Below are 24,238 nucleotides of genomic sequence, written 5' to 3' on the forward strand. Positions count from 1 at the left end.
CCCTCCGGCCGGATGCCTAGAAGCAGAGAGAACTGAGACCTGGAGAAGACAAAGTCAGGGCACAGTGGTTTGGGGGAAATGGATGACAACTGCAGCCATTCATCTGGGGCCATTTACTCCGTCATTGAAACAGAATCAGGAAATAAAGTGATACACTCAGATGCCTGTGTGGGCTCTCCAAAAACATTTCACTTTGCACTTACCTGGGCTCCCTCCAGCTGGTTCCTCAGCCAGGATGGGTGGCCTCCTTAGGGAGAGAGGGAGTGGACTTGTTCTGGTTACACCAGCAGGTCGCCTCAGTTGAAGACATCAGTTAGGCCATCTTTGGGGCAGGAGAGGCAGAGAGAGGCCACATGTTTGGTGCTGCTGTGATCCAGGTGCTCTGGGATCAGTTTATCTACTGCTTTACCTCAAGTGAAAGTGGAGAGAGGTACAATTTCCAGGCAAGGAAAGTGAGCAGGTCAGAACTTTCTCAGCCTTCCTAACTAAATGAAGCTGTTCCAGCTCATCTCCTTCCTGGTTGAAGCAGGTCCCCTATGTGCCTTTCGCTCCTGGCTCTCCTCGGAGCGTGTATTTGTGCACCCATGTATGCAGTTCTTCCAATGTCTGCTCTCCACAACTGCCCACTCCTGTTCTGCGTCAGCTTACCTGGGGTGTCGGCTCCCTTACCAGCTGTCTGCCAGGGCTCTCTTGGAAACTCAGCCACTGTTCATTGGTGCCATAGTAATAGAAACTCGGAGACAGGGTTTTGGGTGAAGTAGAAAAGAGTAGTTTTTATTGCTTTGCCAGGCAAAAGGAGCCACACTGGGCTAATGCCCTCAAGACTGTGATTCACCCTGGAGGGGGGTAGTGAGGAATTTTATAGTCTTCAAGGGGCAGGGCATGATCCATGGACAGTTCTCAGGTCGGCTGGCATCAAGATGAAGTTTCAAGTATCATCAATTTTCTGGTTTCAGCTAGTCAAGGGCCTATGGTTCTTGTGGGCAGCAGTTTTCATTTGGTGGTGGGGGGTGGTGGTCTGCTTCCTATAAAAACAATTTAGGAATGTGTGTCAGACCTTTATATCTTCCAGGGAACTGGGAGTTGGGTGATTCTGCTATGTGGCAGAATTATAGTCTAAACTGTTACCAGTTACCTAGTCCAACAGCTATTGTTTGTTTCTACATCTTCACCTTTCCCAATCATTAACGCTAGAGTCAGCATTTTACTTCAAAAGACAAGGATACGGGGTTGTACACGGTTTCGGAGCTCTCCTCGAGTCTGTCTATACTGACGCTGTACAAAATCATAGACCAGGGAAGAACCCAGCGAGCTTGGTTTAGAATTTCGTGAATCGAAGCGGCGAGCAGGGGATGTCCCAGCTCTGCATTGCACATTACTTAGAAAAAGGAGTTAGTCACGACCCACTAAACTGATTTTGACAAATGCAGTTTGAAAAACACTTAAGCTGACAAAACAGTTTCAGGGAGGGCGCTAGGAAGACCGTCCGGCAGGGATCACGGCGTCAGTGTGCTGATGCGCCCTTTCAGGCTATTTTCTCCAAACCAACCGAGACACACAAGTGCGCCGGCGGACCGGCAAGGTGGGCGGAACCGGAATCCCACAGACCTCAAGCCGGGCAGATGCCTGCGCCTTCTGGGCGGAGCCGGAAGTGAGGTCAAGGAGCGACCGTCGCGGCCTGCGCTCATTGGTCAGGGGTGGCACGGTGGGCGGGGGCAGTAATCGGCGGTCCCAGGGCTGCTACTCGCGGGCATTCTTTGAGGATCCACGGCTCTGCTGGTCGCTAGCAGGCCGTCGAGTCGGTTGCTGTCTGACCTGCCCCCACCCCCGCCCGCCTGGCCCGGTAGGTAGGGCGAGGGCCGTGGGCAAGCAGACCCCTTTGGAGAGTGGGGGGAGGAACCGAGGGCCCAGAACTGGCTGCAGGGGGTGGGGTGTGGGATTCGCGGACCTCATTGGAAAGACTTTCTCCTTTAGGAGCTCTAAAGGCACGGGTGGCATCCCTGGTCTGCAAGCCCGAGTGGCCCGCTCAGAACCCACCACCAAGTCACCTTTCTCATTTCCCACTTCTTCCCCGCTTCAGTCATTACCGGCCATCTGATAGTCCCTGATTCCCAAGTTTCGCCTTAAGCAGTTTGGTTCCCTTGAGTCTGGAGTACGACGGTAGAATGTAGGGCTCTGGTTGAGCTTGAACTATTTCCTCACATTCTGTAGGCTTCAGTTGTCTGATCTGCACGGGACAGAGTTGGTTCTCTGATTGACCTCTGTGAGCGGTCACTGTCCATAACTGAGCATCTCTCCCCTGGGGCAGGTGTCCTGGTAGAACAGTGGCCAGCTCTGAGATAGCCTGTTCATTAAGACTCTTAGTTTAACTGGAAAATCTATGAGTGATCTATAAGTGATTTGGGCAGTCACCTCATTTTTCTGTGCATTCATCTCCACGTTGGTAAAATTGGGCAGCTGTCATCTGAGTAGAGGCCTCCTCTGACTGCTGTTTTTAATGTCACACTTTGCTGACTCCCTCTTATCCTTCTGTGCTTGTTTTACAACTTTGTTGGTTGTCTCTTAACCCTACTAGAGATAGAAGTACCATTGTGTGGGGAATGTTGTTCCTGCTGTGTTCCTGGCTCCAGAACATTCAAGGAACATGAAAGTTACTCAGTAGTTGGGGAATGTTGCCTAGATAGGAACAGGTGTTGCTTTTGGTGCCTGTGGTTTCTAGGAGAGTAACAGCCATCTTACCCCAAGACTGCCTTGCCTCCTTTCCCACCCAGCACCCCTCCTTCCTTTCTGATGACAGAAGTCAGGAAAAGCAGGAAACCCCGCAAGTTTCATGTTTTTGACTGCCAGGCCTCGTGGAAGGCCAGGGTGGGGGAACTGAGGGGGAATGATGTTGACCCTCCTTCCTCAGGCATAGTGCCTCACCTAGGTCTTTGTCTCTGCAACAGGGAGATGACCTCCTTACCCTCATTTTGCAGTGAGGAAGATGAAGATCAGAGAGGCTGAGCAATTTGCCTTCTGTAGGTCACGAAGTCAGGCAGAGCCAGGGTTCCAGCGCAGGATGCCAGACCTGTTCTCTGAGCATCCCTGTTGTGCTGACATTTATCTTTCTTCCTCCCATCATCCCATGTCGTCACCGTGTGTCTCTTGGTCCCTGGCCCTGGGCTAGGGACTGGGGCTTCAGTGATTCTGAAAGCTGGGTTCTTGGTATTTGGAGGCTGTGTCATGTCAGGGGAAGTTGCTTTTCAGTTCACTTTCTGTTTTATATAACACCAAGCTCTGGGTCTCACCTTCTTTCACTGGGTTACTCTCTTAGCTCCAGAGTCTTGGATATGGACCTTCTTCAGTTCCTGACCTCCCTGTCTGTCCTGCTATTGTCTGGAACAGGAGTCACAGACACCCTGAGGACCTCCCTGGACCCGAGCCTGGAGATCTGTATCCTTTGGGGTTGGAGGTATTTTAGAGGGATCTATAAATGAGGTCTCTCTATACCCACAGTTGCTTGGGGGATTCCAGGGTAGAGCAGGATCCGCCCCCCCTCAACCAGTAGAAATCGGGGAGAAAAAGTAATGTGCTCTAACCAGATCTTGATCAAGTCAGTTCTCTTCTGAGCCTCAGTTTCCCCAGACAAATTGAGACGGCAAGGCATATATTTCAGTACCATGAGGACCCTGAGGATTTTGCATGTACCTAGCACTTTCTGTGTGAGACCCTGGGCGGAGACCAAATCCTGGCATTTTGGGCTATCTACTAAAAAACCGGGCCTTGAAAGAGTGGAAACTCATAGAGAAGGGTGGGACGGCACCCCAGGCAGAGTGTACAGTGTGAGCAGAGAAGCGGAGGTTCTGGGAACAATGAAGGGTTGTGGGAGATGGTGGAAAGACCACAGGGATGGGATGGGAGGGCAGAAGCCAGGTCCTGAGGGTTGTATTCAGGATGTTGGGTGTGGAATCCTCTGTGAAATAATGATACGGTGCGGGATTCATCTGCTTCTCAGACAGCTTATTCATTCCCTGGGAAGTTCCAGCCATGTGCATCTATGCCCCTAGCAGAGACTTGCTGGCCAGGAATGGGCCCTCTGGATCAGGACCACTGAATTATCCAGGCAGGAGAATTGGTGCCAGCTCCTTAACTTAATGGTGCTCAGACAAGAAGATGTTTGAGGTCAAGCGGCGGGAGCAACTGTTGGCACTGAAAAACCTAGCACAGCTGAACGATGTCCACCAGCAGTACAAGATCCTGGATGTCATGCTCAAGGGGCTCTTTAAGGTGCACGCAGGCAGGGGGCAGCTCATGGTAGGCCTGGTCTTTGACCTGGGCACTGATGGATGAGTAGGAGTTCCCCATGGGGATGGTGTTCAGTGAAGGGGAAGTGAATCCATAGAAGATTTGAAGTAGGGCCTCAGTAAACAGGGCTGGGGCTGGTCTGGGAAGACCTTGGCAAAGCCACTCAGCCCAGGCGGGCTTCCCTCAGGTGCTGGAGGACTCCCGGACAGTGCTCACTGCTGCAGGTGTGCTCCCAGATGGGCCCTTCCCCCAGGACGAGAAACTGAAGGATGGTATGGTCTTCCCCGCTGCAACCTTGATCTTCTCCAGCTGCTCCTTCCCTCTTGTTCTTGTCACTCTTCTTTTCCTCTCTGGAAGTGCCCTCTTGCAGCACCTTCAAGGAGTCTCTTGGGTGGTTGGGCACTCTGTACAAGATTCTCCGAGTGTTTCTGGGCTCGTCTCAGAGCCAGTTTCTGTGTCCCTGATACACATACATTATGTAGTGCTGTCCTGTGCATGGGGCAGGGGAATCAGGGAGGAGCCTTTGCCTACTTCCAGTCCCGCAGTCCTTGCCTTCACCACCCTGACCCTTCTGGTAGAGATGGCAAGGATTGTTCCCATTTATAGAAGAAAAAAACTGAGATCTATTGAAGTGACTGGCCCATGGGAGCAGTTACCAGCACTCTTTACTGCTATTCTAAAAGCCTCAACCTCCTTAAATCCTTTTTGAGACAAGGTGGGACCAACATAAATAAAAGAATATTCTGTATCCTTTCATCTCCTCTTCCAGGAATTTCTCTCCAGTGGTAATGTCTCCCCATTAGCTGGTTACATTCTAACAATAAAGTATGTTAGGTCACACTGTCTGAGCCAGGACAGAAGTAGCCTTTACATATTGAATGCTGGGCAGATACCATCTCTAATCTCCACTGTAACTGAGGAAGGCACCATCACCTTCAGTTTCCGGGTGAAAGAGGACAGGTGGTTTGCCCGGCTCTTACCTGTAAACCTAGTGAATTCCTGAGTTCTTTGTGATTCAGGATTGTTCTGCAGCCCAGAGGTCCCTGCCCCACTTGTCTCAGACCCAGCTGAGCATATCTTTGGAGGGCTCCCTTTCTCTCTCTGTGTGACCTGGCCAGTGCTGATAAGGACGTGGGCCTTATCTATGGGGGTCATTCAAACAGGCCCCCCCCCCCCCAACCAGGGCTGGGTATATAGTTACTATTCTTCATGCTCGCCTGGGTCAGGGGAACCTGCCACCGTAATGGACACTAAACTCAAACTGATATATTGACTAAAAGATACCGGTGGAAAAACTGACCAAAATCAAATAAGGTCTATGGATTAGTTAATAGTATTGTATCAATGGTAATTTTCTGGCTTAGATGGTTTGTACGATGGTTTTGTAAGAATGATAACATTAGAGGAAGCCGAGTGAAGGAATTTTTTGGTGTATTATGTAAGTCTAAAATTATTTCAAAATAAAAGCTTAAGCATTTAAAATAAAATTGGACATATACTAAAAAGAAAACAAGCCCTGATGTGTTCCCTGGCCATCCTAACAGAACTGACCCCTCACAGACACTAGTTAATACCAGGGCCCAACTCTGGACATTATGGTACCAAGTTGGGGGGGTTAGGCCCAGCAAAGCCTCATGGGATGCATTTGCCTCCATCTGCGCAATGGCACCCCTCTGGTCCCCATGGCAAATGAGTCTTCTGAGCTGTGAGGTATGGGGGAAGAAGCATGTCCTTTGGAGTCAGACAGACCTGGGTTTGCTGCTCACTACCTGTCAGCTTCAGTTTCCCATGTGTGAAATGGGAATTACAGCCACATCTCCCTCTGAAGGTAGTTTTGATGATTCGGTGACATAAATCCCTCAGCACGCATTGCACGTGTGGTCAGCAGCCTGTATGCAGCAAGCACTGTTCCCTTCTCTGGTTAGTGGGCTTACCACTGTCCTTTGGAGGGTGTATAGAGCTGGCCAGGAGGCTGCAGAGGGCCATCTCAACCAGCCACTCACCAGGGTCCTCTCGCCAGCTTTTTCCCAAGTGGTGGAGAACACGGCCTTCTTCGGTGACGTGGTGCTGCGCTTCCCAAGGATCGTGCACCACTATTTTGACCACAACTCCAACTGGAACCTCCTCATCCGCTGGGGCATCAGCTTCTGCAACCAGTCGGGCGTCTTTGACCAGGGCCCCCACTCACCTATCCTCAGCCTGGTAAGGACTGGGGTGGAGGAGGTCCGGGAGCCCTCTATGTGGTTGTACTATGAGCCACCATGAGCCTGCTTCAGTGGAGCCTGAATGTCAACCCTTGGTTGCATTTTCTGTGATAAGCCTCAGGCCACCTTGAGGTGCCATTTCAAGGGGTTCTCTGCTGACCTTGGTGCCTGGGGGTCATCACCTGGCTCACATCTGTCCCAGCCTTGGAGGAAATGGCCTGTGGGTGAGCAAGATGCGGGAGAAAGCAGAGGATAACTAGCTTTTCCTCGTCCGCAGATGGCCCAGGAGCTGGGGATCAGCGAGAAACACTCTGACTTCCAGAACCCATTTAAAGTAGACCGCACAGAGGTGAGCTGCTGGGGCCTGTGGCCCTGTCTGCACTGCGTCTGCTGGGCCCTGGGAGGCCAGGGGCTGCAGCACCTAGAGTGGAGTGTGAGGGCTTTGGACTTGGAGCCAGAAGTACCTGGGTCTGGGTCTAACCTACCCTGGTACCTTTGGGCAAGCTGCTGGCCCTGTCTTAGCCTCAGCTTCCTCTCTGTCCATGCTGGGTGAACCTCAGCTATGAGGGGCAGTCAGGGGCTATAAACACTTCCATCCCAGTGCACAGTAGGCCCCTTTCACTCCAGGTGAATGGTAGGGAAGCCATGGGAGGTCAGGCCCTGCTTCTCTGCCCGTGAGCCTCTGAGCACCCAGCCCGCCTTCTGTTCCTCGTTTCCGCACATGTTCTCATCCTAGAGCTGAAGTGGGCTTTAAGGGCTGGAGGCCGCCAGGGGAGCAGGACAGACAGCAGAGGGGAGGGTGAGGTCAGAGTGGCCGGGCAGGAAGGACTGGAGGACTGGCCTCCGCAAAGGACAAGCTCTCCCCCAGGCATCGGGGGGTACTGCTGAAGGTCTAGGATTTTGCTGCTGTTTCATGGATGCTGACAGGTTAGAGACATCAGAGTTCATTACAGCGAAAGCAATTGCTGTTGACCTGGTCATGCGGGTTTCCCTTATTTCCCAAGTCTTGGTTGGGGGAGAGGGGTGAAACAGAGGGGTTCAGACAGATGTCAGTGGGTTTGCATCAAGTTGAGGAACACCAAGCTTGGGAAATCCACCACCTTTATACTGATCAGAAGCAAACCTGGTCTTTGTTGTAGACAGATATCACCTCATCCTTCAAGGTCGCTTTCTGTAAGCACGACCTGAGAAATGACCCAGATACAGAGGGGTCAGGTGTACCCAGCAAGAATGTGCAGGGATGCTCAGGGCCATAGAGAGAATTCCGCACACACACCCCCCACCACCACCACACATACACACAGTCCTTCCATCACCCCTGTGTGTCTTGGCTTAGCTCACATTTCTACATGAATGCCTTATTCCATATGATAATCTGATCAGTAGAGACTAGGACCACATTTGTTTAGTTCATCTCAGACTGCTGTGAGTAGGACTGTGACTAGCAAGATGAGGCCAGGTGCAGTGTTGATCTTAACCATATGCTCCAGGGTCCTGAACTCAACCAGCTCTGATAAGTCCTAGGGGATCAGTAGAACTTATATTAGAAAATCAGGATGTCATTTGAGACCAATCTATTATCTCTCATCATGCACACAGGAGTTTAGGCTGAGCTGCTGATCTTCAGTGTCATCGCTAGTGGCTACCGGGGCCAGTTTGTGTGTGTGTTCAGTTGCTCAGTCGTGTCTGGCTCTTTGCAACCCCATGGACTGTAGCATGCCAGGCTCCTCTGAGCATAGGATTTTCCAGACAGGAATACTGGAGTGGGTTGCCATTTCCTTCTCCAGGGGATCTTCCCAACCCAGGGATTGAACCTGCATCTCCTGAGTCTCCTGCATTGCAGGCAGAGTCTTTACCACTGAGCCATCAGGGAAGCACGATACTGGGGCCAGTAGGTAGACCCAAAGCCATCTGCGTCTGCATTGGAGAGGCGTTCCATGGTCCACTGTCTCCCACTTGATTTGGGTCACCATTGTGTTCTTTGACTGAGCTAAACAATGGGCGCAGTGTTACCATGGAGTTGCTCAGTGGCCTCAGTTGCCCTATGTGGTATAACCCAAGGTTGATAAGGGATCAGGACAGGTGGAAGGATTCTTACCAAGGTTGGATTGAAGCAAGGTTGTACTGGCCTGTGTGTCTGCACAGGGTTACTTCGGGAGCTGCCTTTGATGGCAGCAGGCAGAGCCACATAGTTCAGCAGTGACCTCGTCTATGTGGATTTTCCTGTCACGTGGTTGAGAATGACACACTGGACAGTTGGTCTGACTCAGCTGCAGCTGCCACTTGGCCTGCATGGGCCCTCGATTGTTTGGCCAGGCGGCAGTGCTGGCTGTAAGGGACAAAGAGGATTAATTGTTCCACATGCCTCCTGGGGTCTAAGGCAGTCCCTTCCTAGAATATTGCTGCAAAATCAACATGTCACATCCCAGGACCTATAATTTCACTTTTCTCCAGTTAGACTTTTTGTGTGAAAGGGTTAGAAGTGAGTGGAACAAGAGCATTTTTTGCAAAATTTTCAGACACCTATCTCCCATCTTGGTCCACATGGGCCACTACAAGGGGACTTGGAAAGGAGTGTACTTAGCCAAGTGTTCATTATTTTTGTGGGGGAGGGGAGCGTGCCATGTAGCATGCGAGATCTTAGTTCCCTGACCAGGGATCGAACCCATGCCCCCTGCAGTGAAAGTGTGGAGTCTTAACTACTGGATTGCTGGGGAAGTCCCCCGAGTGATCATTATTCTGATGATCTTGGGCCATACTGTTCCATCCAGGATCTCTAGGTGGTTGAATTGGAGATTCAGAGTCCTCTGCTTTATGTCAGTCCATGGTGGCGGGTGTACTGCCATATCTAGTACACTGACACATATAGGTGGCAGTGCCAGTCAACTGGGCAGTGTCGGCTCGATCAGCAGTTTGTTGCTGGTTAGTTTCATCAGAGAATTGTCTATGGGCATCTTAAACAAGTGACCCAGACTGTCCCGTTGTCAGCCATGGTTTGTTTCTACAGTTCATGGCCCCTGAGAGGGATGGCCATGTGTGACCTGCCAGTTTGCAGCCTGCTCATCTGCCAGACCAGATGGCTAGGACGCTGACGATAGTCAGTAAGAATACAGCATGCCTGGTCACTAGAAATACCATCTAGGCAAGAGTCAACTTTAATTCAGATTGTTGTCTTACTGGGCTTGATGACAGTTGGTCTCCCAGCATCATCCCTGGGGCTGGATGGCTGCTGCTGCCCATAGAAAACACCCCCAGGTTGGTGATTTGCTGGGAGGACTGAGTCTTGTGAGTCACTGGTTAACGGTCCTCGTGTGTCGTTGTCCTCAAGGCTCTGATTTATTACAGTGCAAGGATCCACAATAAAATCAGCAGTAAAAAAAGGTAAAAGACTCCTGGGGTGAAGTCTAAGGGAACCTGGACACAAGCTTTGACGTGTCTCTCCCAGTGGAGTCACATGGGGCATACTTTATTCCCCCAGCAACAGGTTATGAAAACATGTGTGAGAAGTCTATTAGGAGAGCCCGTTAGGATGGGGGACCGGGATGGGGAATACGTGTAACTCTATGGTTGATTCATATCAATGTATGACAAAACCCACTGAAAAAGAAAAAAAAAAAAGACGCAGCACCCAGAGTTTTTACCAGGGACTGGTCACGTAGGCACCCTCTGCCTGCTACTGCCGCTAAGTCACTTCAGTCGTGTCTGACTCTTTGCGACCCCATAGACTGCAGCCCTCCAGGCTCCCCCATCCCTGGGATTCTCCAGGCAAGAATACTGGATTGGGTTGCCATTTCCTTCTCCAGTCCTTGAAAGTGAAAAATGAAAGCAAAGTCGCTCAGTTGTGTCCGACTCTTAGCGACCTCATGGACGGCAGCCCGTCCATGGGATTTTCCAGGCAAGAGTACTGGAGTGGGGTGCCATTGCCTTCACCCTCTGCCTAACACATACCAAAATTCCAGACTCCTGAAGGGAAGCATGTGTTTGTGGCATAGACCACACTTTTGTACAGTTTAGGTGCAGAAAGTGAAAGTGAAGTCGCTTAGTCGTGTCTGACTCTTTGCAACCCCATGGACTGTAGCCTACCAGACTTTTTCATCCATGGGGTTTTCCAGGCAAGAATACTGAAGTGGGTTGCCATTTCCTTCTCCGGGAGATCTTCCCGACCCAGGGATTGAACCTGGGTCTCCCGCATTGTAGGCAGTCGCTTTACCATCTGAGCCACCAGGGCGCCACTCTTATCAGTCAGGGTGATGGAAATCCCTCCCAGAATCCTTGTTCCCAGACACCAGCCAAGGGCTGGCCTTAGATGCAGGCCCTCCAAAGAAGAGCAGTCAGACCAGCTTGGTTAAGAGCACCATTAGCGCTTCATTCGGGTGAACAATCAGTGTAGTTCCTGAGTAATCTCTGACTCGAGGGCCCTGTTGAACTAGTGGCTTTGCTTCAGGTGATGGAGTGGGTGATATGGTTTTTCACACTAGCATAGCTGCCTCCCCTTCATGTGAAACCAAGATGACACACCCTTCACGGTGGCTTGCTGCCACCACAACCCTAATAAACAGCCTGGATAAGAGCAGCAGGGCTGATTCTTGGTGTACCCAGCAGGGACATGCAGGCAGTCTCTAGGCCGTGGCAGGTCGCCTTTCTCAGCGCTGGCTCTCATGGAGATGTTTTCCTGCTGTGATACTGGCTCTCCTTGTCCTGCAGATCATGAAATGAATGCGTCTCCTGCAGGAGGTGGGCCTCAGAGAGAATAGGCTCCAAGAGGTGTGATTTAGCATCATCGTAATGTGCTTTGCTTGGATATAGGCGCAGAAGCAACACACTTCCCTTCTCATCAGCTGGGGATGGTCCCAAGATTTTACTCACTTTTCAGTATCCAGTGTAGACCCCTCCGCCAGTAAGGTTCAGAGAAGACCTTTTTTTTAAAGGTCATCTGTGCTCTATTGCGCAGCACCAGCCCCTCACAGAGCCTGCATTATAGGGATCCTGGGAGGCCAGCCCCTGCCCCCACTCCAAATACCCCAGTCATGCCTGGCTCCCAGCCTGGTGCAGGGTGGATGGGCTGGGGGACCAGAATTCCTGTCCATGAAGTCCACGCTGGGCTCAGTCCTGGCCTCCTGGGCCCCTGGAGGCTGGACAGAGTGGGCGAGATAAGATAGGAGAGCCCCATCAAGTTCTCTGGGGCCCAGGGCCTATCCTGGCAGTTTCTTTGAGGTTTCCACTTGGGGAGGCCAGCAACAGCCCAGGTTTGCTCAGCTCCCCCCATGCACTGCCTCCATACCAGTGGGTGTTCTGGGAGGGCCCCTTCTTATGATACTAGAGCCAGCTTGTATCAGGCTTTGGGCTGGCCACTGTCCCCGTCCAGAGGGAGCTGGCCCTATCCCTGCTATTCAGATGCTCACAGACTGCTGGGGAAGGTAGCAGAGGAGCACAGTCCCAGTCGAGTGTGATCACTGGAACCAGTGGAAGAGGGAAACGTTATGAGCCACAGGACCCATGAGAGGAAGCCTATGGAAGCAGGTGGCCGAGGCTCTGGAATAAGTAAGAGTTGCCAGGTGGACCAGCTCAGGCAAGACCTTCCAGGGAGAGGGACTGGCTTGCATGAAGGCTCAGAGGCAGAGAGCATGCCTTCATTCACCGTTTAGTGAGCATCTGCTGATCCCAGCCACCAGAGAAGCCCTCCGGCTCTGCCCACCTGGGAAAGGCATTCTGGTTGGAGGAGACAGTCAATAAATAATACATGGTAGGTGGTGACAAGGGCAACGGAGGAAAAGGCAGAGGCATGTGGTTAAGGAATTCCAGGGATAAGGTGAGGATGTCACTGCTGTTTCATGTGACTTTGACACAGGAGGTTCTAACTGCAAAGACCTGAAAGCAGCAAGTGAGCCAGCCCTATCTCTGGGGGGAAGAACTTTCCAGGCTGGAGGGGCAGCGAGTGCAAAGGCCCTGAGTTGGAAGCATATTTGGAAAGGCAGGAGCTTGGGATAGGGAGGTCAGAGTCGTAGGCCAAATCGTAAGATCCTTGCAGGTCTTCTCCAGGGCTTTGGCATTTCCTCCGGGACACAGAGGAGCAGGGCGAGGGGCTCTGACTTAGCCCTTTAAGCGGTCAGCCTGGCAGCCGCGTGGCAAATAGTGTGAGGACCAGGGTGGAGACAGATCCTGGTGAGACCACTGTGCTGGTCCATTTGGAGTTAACAGCTGGTCCATTTGGAGTTAACAGTGGCTTGAACCAGGGTGACAACACTGGGGCTGTTGGGAATGGTGAGATTTTGGTTCTGTTTTGAAGGTATAGCCAGTAAAATTTACTAAGGAAGCAAATATGGAGTAAAAGAGGCATTAAGGATGACTTGACAATTTTGGAAGAATGGGGCTGCTATTTTCCACCAGATGGGCAAAGTGGTGGGGCGAGGTTGAGGGCTGGATTGGGGATCAACGTCTTGTTTCTGGACCTAATGGGCATCTGAATGAAGATGTCAAGGAGGTAACTGATTTTGACTTAATTGATGTCAAGGAGGAGGACTAGATTTCAGGGAAGAGCTTATTAAAGCCAGAGCTACAAATGTGGGAGTTGTGCCAATGACAGACCGTGTCCCATCACTCCAGGGGGCAGGAGGACGGGGCAGATAGAGCAGTGGTCTGAGGACCAAGGCCTGGGATATGCCTGCAGTTAGAGATGGGAGAGTGAGGTGGAGCTCACAGAGCACCCCAAGAGGGATCAGTCAGTGGAGTAGTAGCAGACCCAAGAGGGAATCAGTTCCCTGAGGCCGCGTGACAGAAAGGAGGGAGTGGACGTGCCATCGGATGCCGCTGGAGGGCCAGGAAGATAGGGCTGAGAATCGGCTGCCGGACTTTAGCAGCGTGGATACCGGCCCTCAGAGAGCTGGGTAAAAGCTCTTTTGGTCAAGTGGTGGGTATAAAAGACTGAGCTTCAAGAGAACGAGATGAAAGGAAGTAGACTCCCATCAAATACAGGTGACCCTTTTGAAAAGTTACTTTTTTTTTAATATTAGTTTCAGGTGTGCAGTATAGTGATTCAGTATTTTTACAGGTTCTACCCCATTAAAAGTTATTACAAGATAGAGGCTGTAATTCCCTGGGCTGTACAATATATCCTTGTTACCTATTGTAAAGAGATGTGTTTTCAAGGGGAGCAGACCCAACAGGAGACTAGCTGGAGGAGGGCGTGGGTTCCAGGGGAAATCTTAGTTGGATGGGAAAGACCACACCAGGTTTGCATGTTGAGGGGACCCACCCATGGTGAGCGTGGGGAAGAACCTCCGGTGCACGGGTAGGAAAGTTGCTGGAGCCTTATCCCTGAGGACGTGAGGAGGGAGAGAGGCGAGCTGGTGCCTGAGGGAGGGGTAGACTCGCCTGGAAGAGCAGCGTGGGCACAGCAGCGTGGGTCCGTGGGTGTGGCGGCGGGGGCTCGCAGAAGCTGTCTCCTTAGCATCTCCATTCTCTGTGAAACAGGAAGCAAGGTCACGGTCTGCAAGTGAGGAGGGGAGGAGAGATGGAGGCTCGAGGAGAGGGTCTATCTAGGAGAGCAGGACAGGCAGTGGACCAGGGCAACATCCTGGGTTGCCAGGCAGCAGGGAGGGCCTGCTGGAGGTCAGCATCCAAATTTAAAGTAGGCATTAGCCAGGCCCAGCCGGGAGGAGAACCAGGAAAGGACTAGGTGTTGTTTCTCTGCTGACGCAACCTGTTGGGGCTGGAGGGGGCCAGGATCTCCTGATTGGTCCTTCCCCAGCCAGAGCCAGAGGATGGGGTCCTCTGTGGCCCGAGGGGTCTCCTGGCTCCTTGCTTCCCAGGAGGATCTGAAGTAACTGGTAGGGATAGGAGGCAGTGTGATCGGGGAAGCATGGGGCAGGGAGCTTAGGAGGCTTGGGGGCTAGTCCCAACTGGGACTAGCTGTGTGACCTGTACAGATCATTTACCCTCTCTGGGCTGCACTTCTCTGACTTCACCCCATCTTCCAGACTTGTGGTTCAATCTAACACAGTAGGTGGATTACTCCACAAGGTGGAGCTCCTAGTTTGTTTTTAATGTCTGCCTTGACCAAACATCAGATTTACCATATGAACAAGTAAAAGGGGCATATTTCCCAACAGGGTTACCTGACTTGTGGATATTACTGTATTTCATACTCTAACATGATTCATTCATTCATTTAAAAAATACATATTAAGAGCCGCCTGTCGGCTGATGAGACCACATCGGGGCCTTGTGTCCCAGTGAGAGGCACCCCACTATCCACCTTCCTCGGGGAGAGTGTGATCCAGTGGGGGCAACAGGCACGAAGCAGGTGTCACAGAGGCAGGTGGTCACAGGGGAGAAGCACTGAGGAGGAACCGGAGGAGACAGCCCCAGCTGGGAGAATCAGGGCAGGAGTCACCCCAGGGATGGGGACTGCTGGGCTGCAGCTACTGTGACAGAGGGTGGGGGCCGGGAAGAGGGTTCTGGGCCTGGGACACAGCATGTGCAGAGAGCTGGAAGTGGGCACAAAGGAACCCAGGAGCCAGAAGTGAGGGGGGAGGACGGGTGGGCAGGGTGGGCCTGCAGATAGAGCTGCGTGGAGAGTCAAGGACGGGTTTCAGCAGGAGTCCAATTTACATTTTGAAAATATCTGACTGCCGTGAGGAGAATGGCTTCAGAGGGACAAAGTGGGTGTGGAGAGACCCTGAGAGGTGCCGAGGTTTATCAGGAGAGGTGTGGGGGGGGGTGGTGATGGCGTTAACGATATGATAGGTGAGACAGAAGAGACAGGTTTGAGACTTAGGAGTTAAAACGGGCCAGACCTTGGCAATGGACTGTGAGGGGTTTCAACCTGCAGCTGGGGAGTTGGGGGGTGGGTGGGGGTGATGCTTTGTCTCTGCACTACTTGCTGACTGGGATGTGGGACTCTGCTGCTCATGAGGACACGGACTCCGGAAGGGGACTGGGTTTTGGGGAGATGGAACCATGCTGAGTTCGGAGCACATGTGCATACATGTGGAGGTGTCAGACAGGCCTTTAGATAGGGAGATGCAAATCTGAGGGGTGACGGACTGTAGAGGTGCGACAGAAACCCTGGGTTCAGATGAACCGGTCTGGAGAGTCGGGGAGGAAGAGCTGAGGGCCTGGGGGTTGCCCCGGCCAAAGTCCCATTCTCCTCCAGCCCAGCACGCCCCATGTTCCTGTCTTCTCACTGTGCACCACCCTGCACCCACTAGGGAAGCCACAAGCCTGGGCATCACTGTCATCTTCTTTCCATCTCTTTCCAGGTCTGGCAGTTTAACCTCTGATCCAGCTGCTTCCTATATACTCGCTTGCCTACACCTTGCAGCTTGTCCACAAGCAGTAGGACCCCTGTTGTCTTACTCTCGCTGACTGTCCCCCCAATTCAGGGCTCTGGGGGCCCAAGGTGGTCTTGGGCACTCAGCCCCCTTCACCCTGAGTGCAGTCTGTTGCTTCTTTCTCAGACGCGCCATGCAGGTTCGGCGCCTGTCTTTCGTGGAGTGTCCTCTTCCCTCACCCTGTTCACTTGGCAAGCTCCTGCTTAATCTTTTGAGACCCACTCAGCAGTTTCCCCCGAGCCCATTTACTAGCTGCATGTCTGTGGGCTCCCCTGAGGCCAGGGCCTGTGTCTCAGTGACCTTCCTGTGCCCACAGCAGCCTAGCTCATAGCACACTCTTTGCTGCCAGCCGACCTAACAGATGGCTCTGCTTTTCCCCTCAGTTCATCTCTAGCACTGACCCTTTCCAGAAAGCTCTGAGGGAAGAGGAGAAACGCCGGAAGAAAGAAGAGAAGCGGAAAGAGATCCGTAAAGGCCCTCGGATCTCAAGATCACAGTCTGAGTTATAGCCCTGGAGCGGCCCAGGGCTCACGGGACCAGGAGGCGGCCAGTTGGGAGGAAAAGGAGAGTGCAGAAGCGTGACTGATGGTGAGCACCGGCGCCTTCAGAGAGGAGGCCAGAGTCTGCTTGGCTCCTTGGGACTGGCTCCGAGCCCCCGCTGAAGGGACTGAGCCACAGAGGGCTGGACTTCCTCCCAGGGACCTCCCCGGAGGGGTGCCAAGGGAGCTTCCAGAGGGCACTGTGCTGCAGACCTAACCCTGTGGAGATGCTGGGGGAAGCAGGAGGGATCCTGGGCTGGACTCCCCCCGCCACCACCGTGGGTTAGGACCGCTGGCCAGCTGGTGGCCGCTCCTCATGGGGAGGCAGCAGAACTAGGCTCTGAGCCATGTGCAGAGGAGTCATGCCTGCTGCTGGCCCTGCTGTGTCACTGAGATGCCAGGCACAGGTTCCAGCCCCCTGCAGACAATAAAAGCCAGCAAATGCTCTGGGCTGACCAAGGCTGGTTTGGGCCCCAGGGAGATGTGAACCTCTCCATGGAGCAGGTGAGGCGGGCCTGGGCAGGGGGGTCAGGGGCCCTCGGCTGTGGAGACCATCTTAGAGAATGTTCCGCCTACTCAGGAGGAGCCTCAGGCCCTGGCAGGGCAGCAAAGCAGAGGCTTGGCTTCGGCCTCCTATTCCCTTCACAGCACCGTCCTTGATGAGGGGTCAGTGTTGGGAAGGGACCAGAAGTATCCTTCCTGGGAGGGTGTTTAGCCCAAAGACAGTCTTGGAGCAGTCTGATCTCTGTCCTTAGGTATCAAGGAACAGTCATTGAGCAGGCCCAGGGAAGAATCAACTTGTTCTCTCTGACAGTGCAGGGTGCCCCTGGGCCTATTGGGGGCACTGTTGAGGGACAGGCTGCAGCTCTGCAGGAGGCTGTACTCTGTTGTGGAAGGGCTGCTCCCAGGATGGATAGGCCGGACAGCAAGCTCCCTGTGTCAGGAGGCCTGTAAGCAGAGACCAGGGCCAAGGGGGCCGGGAGCTGCAGAGGGACTCAGGCCCTGAGTAGACAGCCACCCTTCAGTCATGCCCCTCCCAGGCAGAAAAGGGAGGGGCTCTGGGGGGGAATTCTAGCTCAGTCTCTTGACTTTGCCAAGCCAGGGGAGAGACACACAGCTGTCCCCAATAGCCCACCACTAATGGAGCCCAAGGGAGACCCAGGGTCTTAGCCCATCAGATTTGCTGAGTGACCCTGGCCCACCCTTTCCCTGTGCTGTGGCTTCACTGGTGTAATGAATTTGATAATGCCTGAACCCTCTGCCCAGCCCTAAACTGCTTCTCTGATGTTGGGGCCTGGCTTCTCAGTGACAGGAGCCCTTCTCTGATGGTTCTTCATTCATCCCAGAGATGTGGTGATCACCCACTGTATGCATAGCCAGAGAGAGAGGGACCCAGTCTTAGCCAGTCTTCACTTCTGTCCTATTTTAGCACCTTTATCCTCTGGGACTCTTCCTTCTACACCTTCACTTCTCTCCATCTCAGTTGATACCTTCTTCTCTACTCTCCAGTGAGCCCACGTTTTCCCCTCTAACACCTTGAAAGGTAGAAACAGAACCACTTTGCCCTCCTCCCTGGGCAGGTCTAGCTGGGAGCTGAGGGAGCAGCTGCAGAGTGGGAGGCACTTTGCCCACTTACCTGACCTGGTGCTCGGGCAGCCCTCTGCAGTAGCTTACTGAGACTCTGGGATGGAAGGGCATTGAACCAAAGTGAAAGTACGTGATGTGGTGTGCCAGCAGACTACCCCGTGGTGTGGGAGCCCTGCTGGTACAGTTGAAGGTGACACTGTCCAGCTCAGCACGTGGCCAGAGCAGGGCAGCAGCACGTGGTTTTCTGTTTCAAGGTGAGACTTCTATCATCTATATCAACTCTCCTGCATGTAAACAATGAAAAGAACATTTGTGTCTCCCTTACTCCCCCAGTAAGGTACTTTGCTATACATATTGATTATAAAATGTAATTTTAAGTAACACTGAAATGCCAAGAAGAAGGTATGATTCACCCTAATCTCACCATTCCGTAACCATAACTGATGCTCACCTGGTGGACCTTCCATCCTTTTCGCCCTCATGTGCACACAGATCCCTTGTAAGTTGTCGGTTATCAATACAGTAGCTGCCTTGTATGAGCTCTGTGTGTCCAGCCTTATCCATGTGCTGGCTTGCAGCAGCTCCTCCTGCCTCAGGGCCTTTGTCTGCATTGTGTGTTCCCCTAGCTATACCAGATGCAGTTGTCACCACAGAATTTTAGGTTTCCTCTTAAATATCAATGTATGTTTTCTTCAACAGACTGGAAGCTCTCAGAGGGCAGGAACTGTCTCTTTGCCTGCCACAGAGATATTCAATAAATACTGTCAAATGAGTGTGCAAGTGATCTCACTTCATCACTCCAAGGGGGCACTGTTCCCCTCGTTTTTTAGAGATGACAAAAATGAGAAGGGGGAAAAAAAAAAACCCAGAAGTTATTTAACCAGCCCAAAGTCACAGGGTTCATAAGTGGATCCATTATGCCCATATGGTTACCTCCACCCAACCTCTGAACTCGATTTTAAGTTTTGACCACCAAGTAACTGCTGTTTCACCAACAAGTGAGACAGCTTTTCCCTTTTAACAATATATTGTGAAAGTCTTTGTCAATAGATACACGTTTGGGAAACGATGCCATGGTATTACATTGTGTGGATGTAATGTATTCATCAGGTCCTTATTGGGCTTCCCAGTTTTTCCAGGTTACAGGGGATTCCGTGATGAACACCTTTGAACACACGTGCTTGTGCACTTCTCGGAGCACTGTACTTCTATTCCTTAGTATAAATTCCTAGAAACCTGCACATTTGTTTACGTCGTGACCAGCTGCGAGGTGGGGAAGTGAGGTGGTTGAAGAAGTGGGAATCCGTGGGTGGATTGCGCCTCAGAATCTCTGCGGAACTCTTCGTCAAAATGTCGTGTTCGCACCGCACCCCAGAAGCCCTGTGGTGGTTCCGGGGCACTGGCACTATCTTAAAGGACTGTAGGAGATTCGGAGGTACCCAGGGGAGACCGCTGGAGTAAACACGTGGTCGCGGCAGGTGCAACGGCGCAGAATTTGTAAAACAAACGCTCCTCACTCAGGCAGTTCGCGAGTCTCTGTAGAAAGGCTTGGAAGGAACGCGATTAGAGACATCTCCAAACTCCTCGGGGGCGGGGGTGGGGATGGGCAGTGTTGGGGGTCCAGTTTTGATTCTGCCCGCCCCAGTAGGCTGGGCAGCGAGGCGGGGGTCGGGGGAGAGGAGGCTGACAGCTGGGAGGATGACGTAATGTGCTCTCGGCTCGCTCCGGGAGGTGTCGAGCGGACGCGGGGCTGACGGCGTTAACCCTTCCACCCCTAGCAGGTGGACCGAGTTAGCTCGCGGAGCCGAACCAAGAGAAAAGGGAACGGTTCCTTTAAACTTGGGGGGAAAACAGGTTGGTCTCAGGACCCGGGGGGCCTCTCTCTTCGTATTCGCTTAAGAGCCGCCAGAGGCGGGGCCTCGCTATGCAAATCCAAGCTGCTGATCGTCGACGCGCCATCACCCCACGCGCCGGTCCGCGCGCCGATTGGCCACGACCAGCCTGGTCCCATTGACAACAAACAAGGGAGCGCGCGGCCCGGGGGGTGGGGCCACGGAGGGCGCGGACTGGGGGCGGGGCAGCACCGCCCCGCCCCCCTCCCGCGCGGCGCAAACATGGCGGCGGCTGGCACCGGCCGCTGAGGCGGTAACCCGGCGGGGGCTGTTGGGTGTCATGGGCGGCGACGGCGGCACCGCCCCCGCGTCTCCCTGAGCAGGACGGCAGAGGAGGCGTGGGGCTGGGGGGGGTGGTCTTCTGCGCCGAGCCGGGCGATGGACGGGAGCGGCGAGCTGGGCGGTCTGGAGACCATGGAGACGCTGACGGAGCTGGGCGACGAGCTGACCCTGGGGGACATCGATGGTGAGTGGTGGGGTGGGGTGGGTGGGAGTGCGGGGGGCCGGGGGCGCGCGCGGGGAGGAAGGGGTTACGGCGGCGCGCGCGGGTGCGCGTGCGCCCACCTTCTCCTCACACACAGCCCGCCACCGGGCAGCCCCGTCTCACGCGGGAGGAACCGGCGCGCACGGTCGCCGCGGCGGTCCGCGACCCTTCCGGGTGCTGCGGGCTTCAGCCCCGCCCGGCGGCTCGGCTCCCACAGGCCGCGCGGGAGCTGCTCCGGGGGCGCCTCGTGTCCGGAAGCCCAGCGAGGGTCGCGGGGTTGCGGGGGTGGGGGGGGGAGCCTGACGGGAGCGGCCAGCGGAGAGCGCGCGGTCGCTGCCTCCGTCTCGCGCCTTCCGAGGTCCGGCTCTGCCTGCCAGTCCAAGCGGCTCCGCGTCGCATCTGTCACTCCCCGCTGGGCCGCGTGGGCGGCCCTGGGAGATTCCCGGGGCCGGGCCCCCAGGCTCCGCGTCCTCCCCCTCCGTGGTCTTCCCGGGATTGAACCGCGGCCGAATTCTCCGGGCGCTTTGGAAAACTTCGGGGGGCAGCGAGAAGCTTAGTCGCTGATGAAGCGAGTGGTGGCGGCGGAGTGTTGGACGCATCTCCCCGCGATAGAGACCCGGGCGCTCCTGCTGTCGCGCTGCAAAGGGACTTGAGCCGCAGGAATTTTGGGTTGTGCTCCCCCCGAGCCCCTCGGGGACAGGTTGGGGAGCGGGTGGCCTTTGTTCCGGCCACCTTCACAGCGGAGAGGAAGAGCTGTAGGAGCCTAGGGGATCATTTTGTGATCACGGAACCCAAAGTTTGGAGGTCAGAGACTTGCCCAAGGTCACCCAAGCTGGTTACAGCACACAGTTACTGGGTCAGTGTTGCCGTCGCTGCAAACAGTCTTTTCACCTGATCTTTGGGGGTGAGAAGTCCAATGAGTGGATTAGTCTCGTCCTAGTAATAATAATAACGCCCAGCAATTGGGCTCTTCTGATAGTCTAGGCCCCAAACACTTATATTGTTTCACTGGTTCCTCACTACAATCCCTGAGGTAGATATTCTTACTGCTCCGGTTTTATAGGGGACCGAAGTCAGGAGATATTAACTTGTCTCAGGTCACTCCCTCCAGATTCTCCAGAACCCATGCTTTTAATCAGTAAGTGACTCAGGTGCATTGTGCTTTGGAGTTTACAAAGTGCTTTCTTGTGCCAGGATCTTACTACAGCCTTGCAGGCAGGTATGAAGGCTTCGTCTCATTATACAGATGAAGAAACCAAGGCAGCAGAGGATTCTCTTCCAGGGGAAGAGACAGTGGCAGCAGCTAATTGAAAAGGATCCATTTCTTATTTTGCTTCTGTAACAACCCTGTGGCCTGACCTTGTTTTCCTATTTTGGTCATCCAGGCAGTGTGGTAAGACTCTTAAATGAAGCCCTAAATCTAACCACAGACTTTTTCTGTTGGATGCTCCCAAATACAGAGATGTGTTGATAAATGAAGGGAGGGAGGTTCTTGGAACTTAACAAGGACAGCTAACATGTCGTGAGCACTTGTGTGCCAGACACCGTGTTAAGCAGTTAGTGCGCATCAATGTTCTCAATCCTTAACAAGTTCCATCAGGTAGACAGTGCTTGTTATACTACATTAATCTCTTTTTTATAGATCCTGAAACTGAGGCTCAAGGCAGTTGATTAACTTACCCAGGCTTACACAGCAGTAAGGAATATGTATAACTGCCTACCAGCAGCCTCACACAAAAATATTTGTGTGGATTTTGCATTCCCGTTCCAAAACTGATCCCTGTTTGTTTTCATTTATAAATTTATAATGTGTTAAAGTGTGTGTGTGCATGCTGAGTTGCTTCAGTCGTGTCTGACTCTGAGACCCTATGAACTATAGCCTGCCAGGCTCCTCTGTCCATGGGATTTTTCCAGGCAAGAATACTGGAGTGAGTAGCCATTGCTCTTCTCCAGGGTATCTTCCCGACCAAGGAATCAAACCCACATCTCCTGTGTCTCCTAGATTGCAGACAGATTCTTTACTGCTGAGCCACTGGGGAAGTCCATTGTGAACTACCTGGTGGTTAAGTAGTAACCTTATCCCTATAGATTGTTGAGTAAAATGAATATTCTGGAAACTCCCACAGTGGTTAAGTGGCTTCACAGGGCTCCATGTTAGATTTGGGGTAAAGTGGTTCCCTGTCTTCATTGATCAACAAGTATTCACATGCCAGCTGTAGCTTCTGAGCTATAGGGAACATGAGAAGATAGGAAAGATAGAATTTTATGGCTTTGTGGAGCTTGAGATGAATGATGATAAAACTGTAGTGTGTGTGTGTGTGTGTGTGTGGTGTGCACGCTTGCTCAGTTCTGTACAACTCTTTGCAACCCCTTGGACTATAGCCCACCAGGTTCCTCTGTCCATGGAATTCTCTAGGCAAGAGCACTGGAGTAGGTGGCCATTTCCTCCTCCAGGGGATCTTCCCGACTCAGGGATTGAACCTGCATCTCCTTTGTCTCCTGCATTGGCAGGCAGACTCTTTACCACTGTGCCACTTGGTAAGCATACTGAGTGTGAAACAGCTCAGTTATACAGGGCAGTTAGTGAAAGTCAGTGAGTGTGGATGGAGCTTGGTAAATACTGGCTTACCAGGAAGACCACACCAAAGAGATGGCCCTGGACTCAGGTCTTAGAGCAAAGTTGAGTAGGCTGAAGACCAGTGGTCTGCAGGTATCCTTGAATGCTCACCCATATACCCCTCTCCAGAACATCAACCCTATGAGGGCCAGGACCTTTGTTTTGTTTCTTTCACCTAGAATTAAATATTTGTGGAATGTTTGAATGAGTCCAAGGACTTTGAGCTACGCAGGAGTCGAATAATTAATATTAGGCTCAGCCCTTGGTGTTGGATCAGATCAGGGCTAGATGCTTCTGGGAGCTAGTCAGCTGAAGAAGAGACTTCTGTGGGTATGAACACATATTTTTTTTGTTTGTGTGTGGTGGGGGAGAGAGGGTATCTACCACCTAGAGAACTCATGCCTGCCTCACAGAGACAGCCATCTGGGTGTGCGATGACAATCCTGAGAGTGACGGGATGGGGAGAGGAAGTAGCCATTGTGCAAGGTGCTGGACATGACAGGACTTGGCCTCAGTGAAACTTGGTCCTGAAGATAGAGCAGAGGTGGAATTTAAGTTCCCATTTAGGCTTTGATGTAGGGCATTGGGAGGGTTCAGAAGCTAGCAGGAAGAGCTGGTTTGGGGAGATGATGAAAATTTGTCTTTAAATGGACTGAAATTGAGGCGCTAGTAGGAAACGAGAGACATCCTCAGGAGAACATCAAAACTGGGGGTGGAGATTGAAGACTAGTCACTCAGATTGATGAGTTGAGGACAGAGGTGAGAGGAAAAGATGGAACTGGACAGGCGAGGGAAGTGTAATAACCTAAGAGGAACTGAGCTTTTTGAGGAACAGTGGATGATGGAGACAGGGCTTTAGAAGACAGCAAGGATGACAAGGCTTTGAAAGGACTCGTGGGATTTGGCAGTTAGGAAATCCACTGGATGAAGTGATTGGGTGAAGTGGTCTAAGGCTAGGTAAACGAGAACATAGTCAGGAGGGCAAGTAGGGGCAGCGGTTCTCAATGGAGAAGGTTGGAGAAACTTTTCAGCAAGCTAATTTACATTCTGTCCTTGTGAATTGACCTGTTCTGGACATTTCATGTGAAGGGAATCATACACTGAGTGGTCTCCTTCACTTAGTATAAGATTGAGGTTCATCTGTGTTGCACCAGTGTTCCCTTGTATGGATACTCCGTGTTTTATCGATTCATCACTTGTTGGACATTTAGGTTGTTTTCACATTTTGGCTATTCTAAATGAAGCTGCTGTGAGCATTCGTGTACAGATTTTTCTGTGGGCATGTTTTCTTTTCTCTTG

At 52.6% G+C, this 24,238-nt stretch overlaps 2 protein-coding genes across 3 annotated transcripts in view; both read left to right on the forward strand.

Moving 5' to 3' along the window:
* Window positions 1–1,716: 1,716 nt before the first annotated feature.
* Window positions 1,717–18,719, forward strand: CCDC134 (coiled-coil domain containing 134). Of its 2 annotated transcripts, XM_065944787.1 has the most exons (7): window positions 1,717–1,843; window positions 3,314–3,432; window positions 4,145–4,266; window positions 4,472–4,556; window positions 6,305–6,486; window positions 6,766–6,837; window positions 16,204–18,719. In XM_065944787.1, the coding sequence occupies exons 2-7, from the start codon at window positions 3,330–3,332 to the stop codon at window positions 16,327–16,329; spliced, it is 690 nt and encodes a 229-aa protein (XP_065800859.1). In that variant the 5' UTR covers window positions 1,717–1,843; window positions 3,314–3,329; the 3' UTR covers window positions 16,330–18,719. The 2 variants fall into 2 exon arrangements, with proteins under 2 accessions (XP_065800859.1, XP_065800865.1); XM_065944793.1 differs by lacking the exon at window positions 1,717–1,843 and having other exon boundaries at window positions 3,338–3,432; window positions 4,138–4,266.
* A 1,312-nt stretch (window positions 18,720–20,031) lies between these two features.
* The window catches only part of SREBF2 (sterol regulatory element binding transcription factor 2), a 56,320-nt gene continuing 52,113 nt past the window's right edge, over window positions 20,032–24,238 (forward strand). The window contains exon 1 of the mRNA XM_065944805.1: window positions 20,032–20,304. Coding sequence (XP_065800877.1) covers window positions 20,217–20,304 — 88 coding nt within the window. The 5' untranslated portion in view covers window positions 20,032–20,216. The remainder of the gene's footprint in view (window positions 20,305–24,238) is intronic.

The sequence above is a fragment of the Muntiacus reevesi genome, chromosome 1 (genome assembly GCF_963930625.1).
Source record: "Muntiacus reevesi chromosome 1, mMunRee1.1, whole genome shotgun sequence".
Taxonomy (NCBI): Eukaryota; Metazoa; Chordata; class Mammalia; order Artiodactyla; family Cervidae; genus Muntiacus; species Muntiacus reevesi.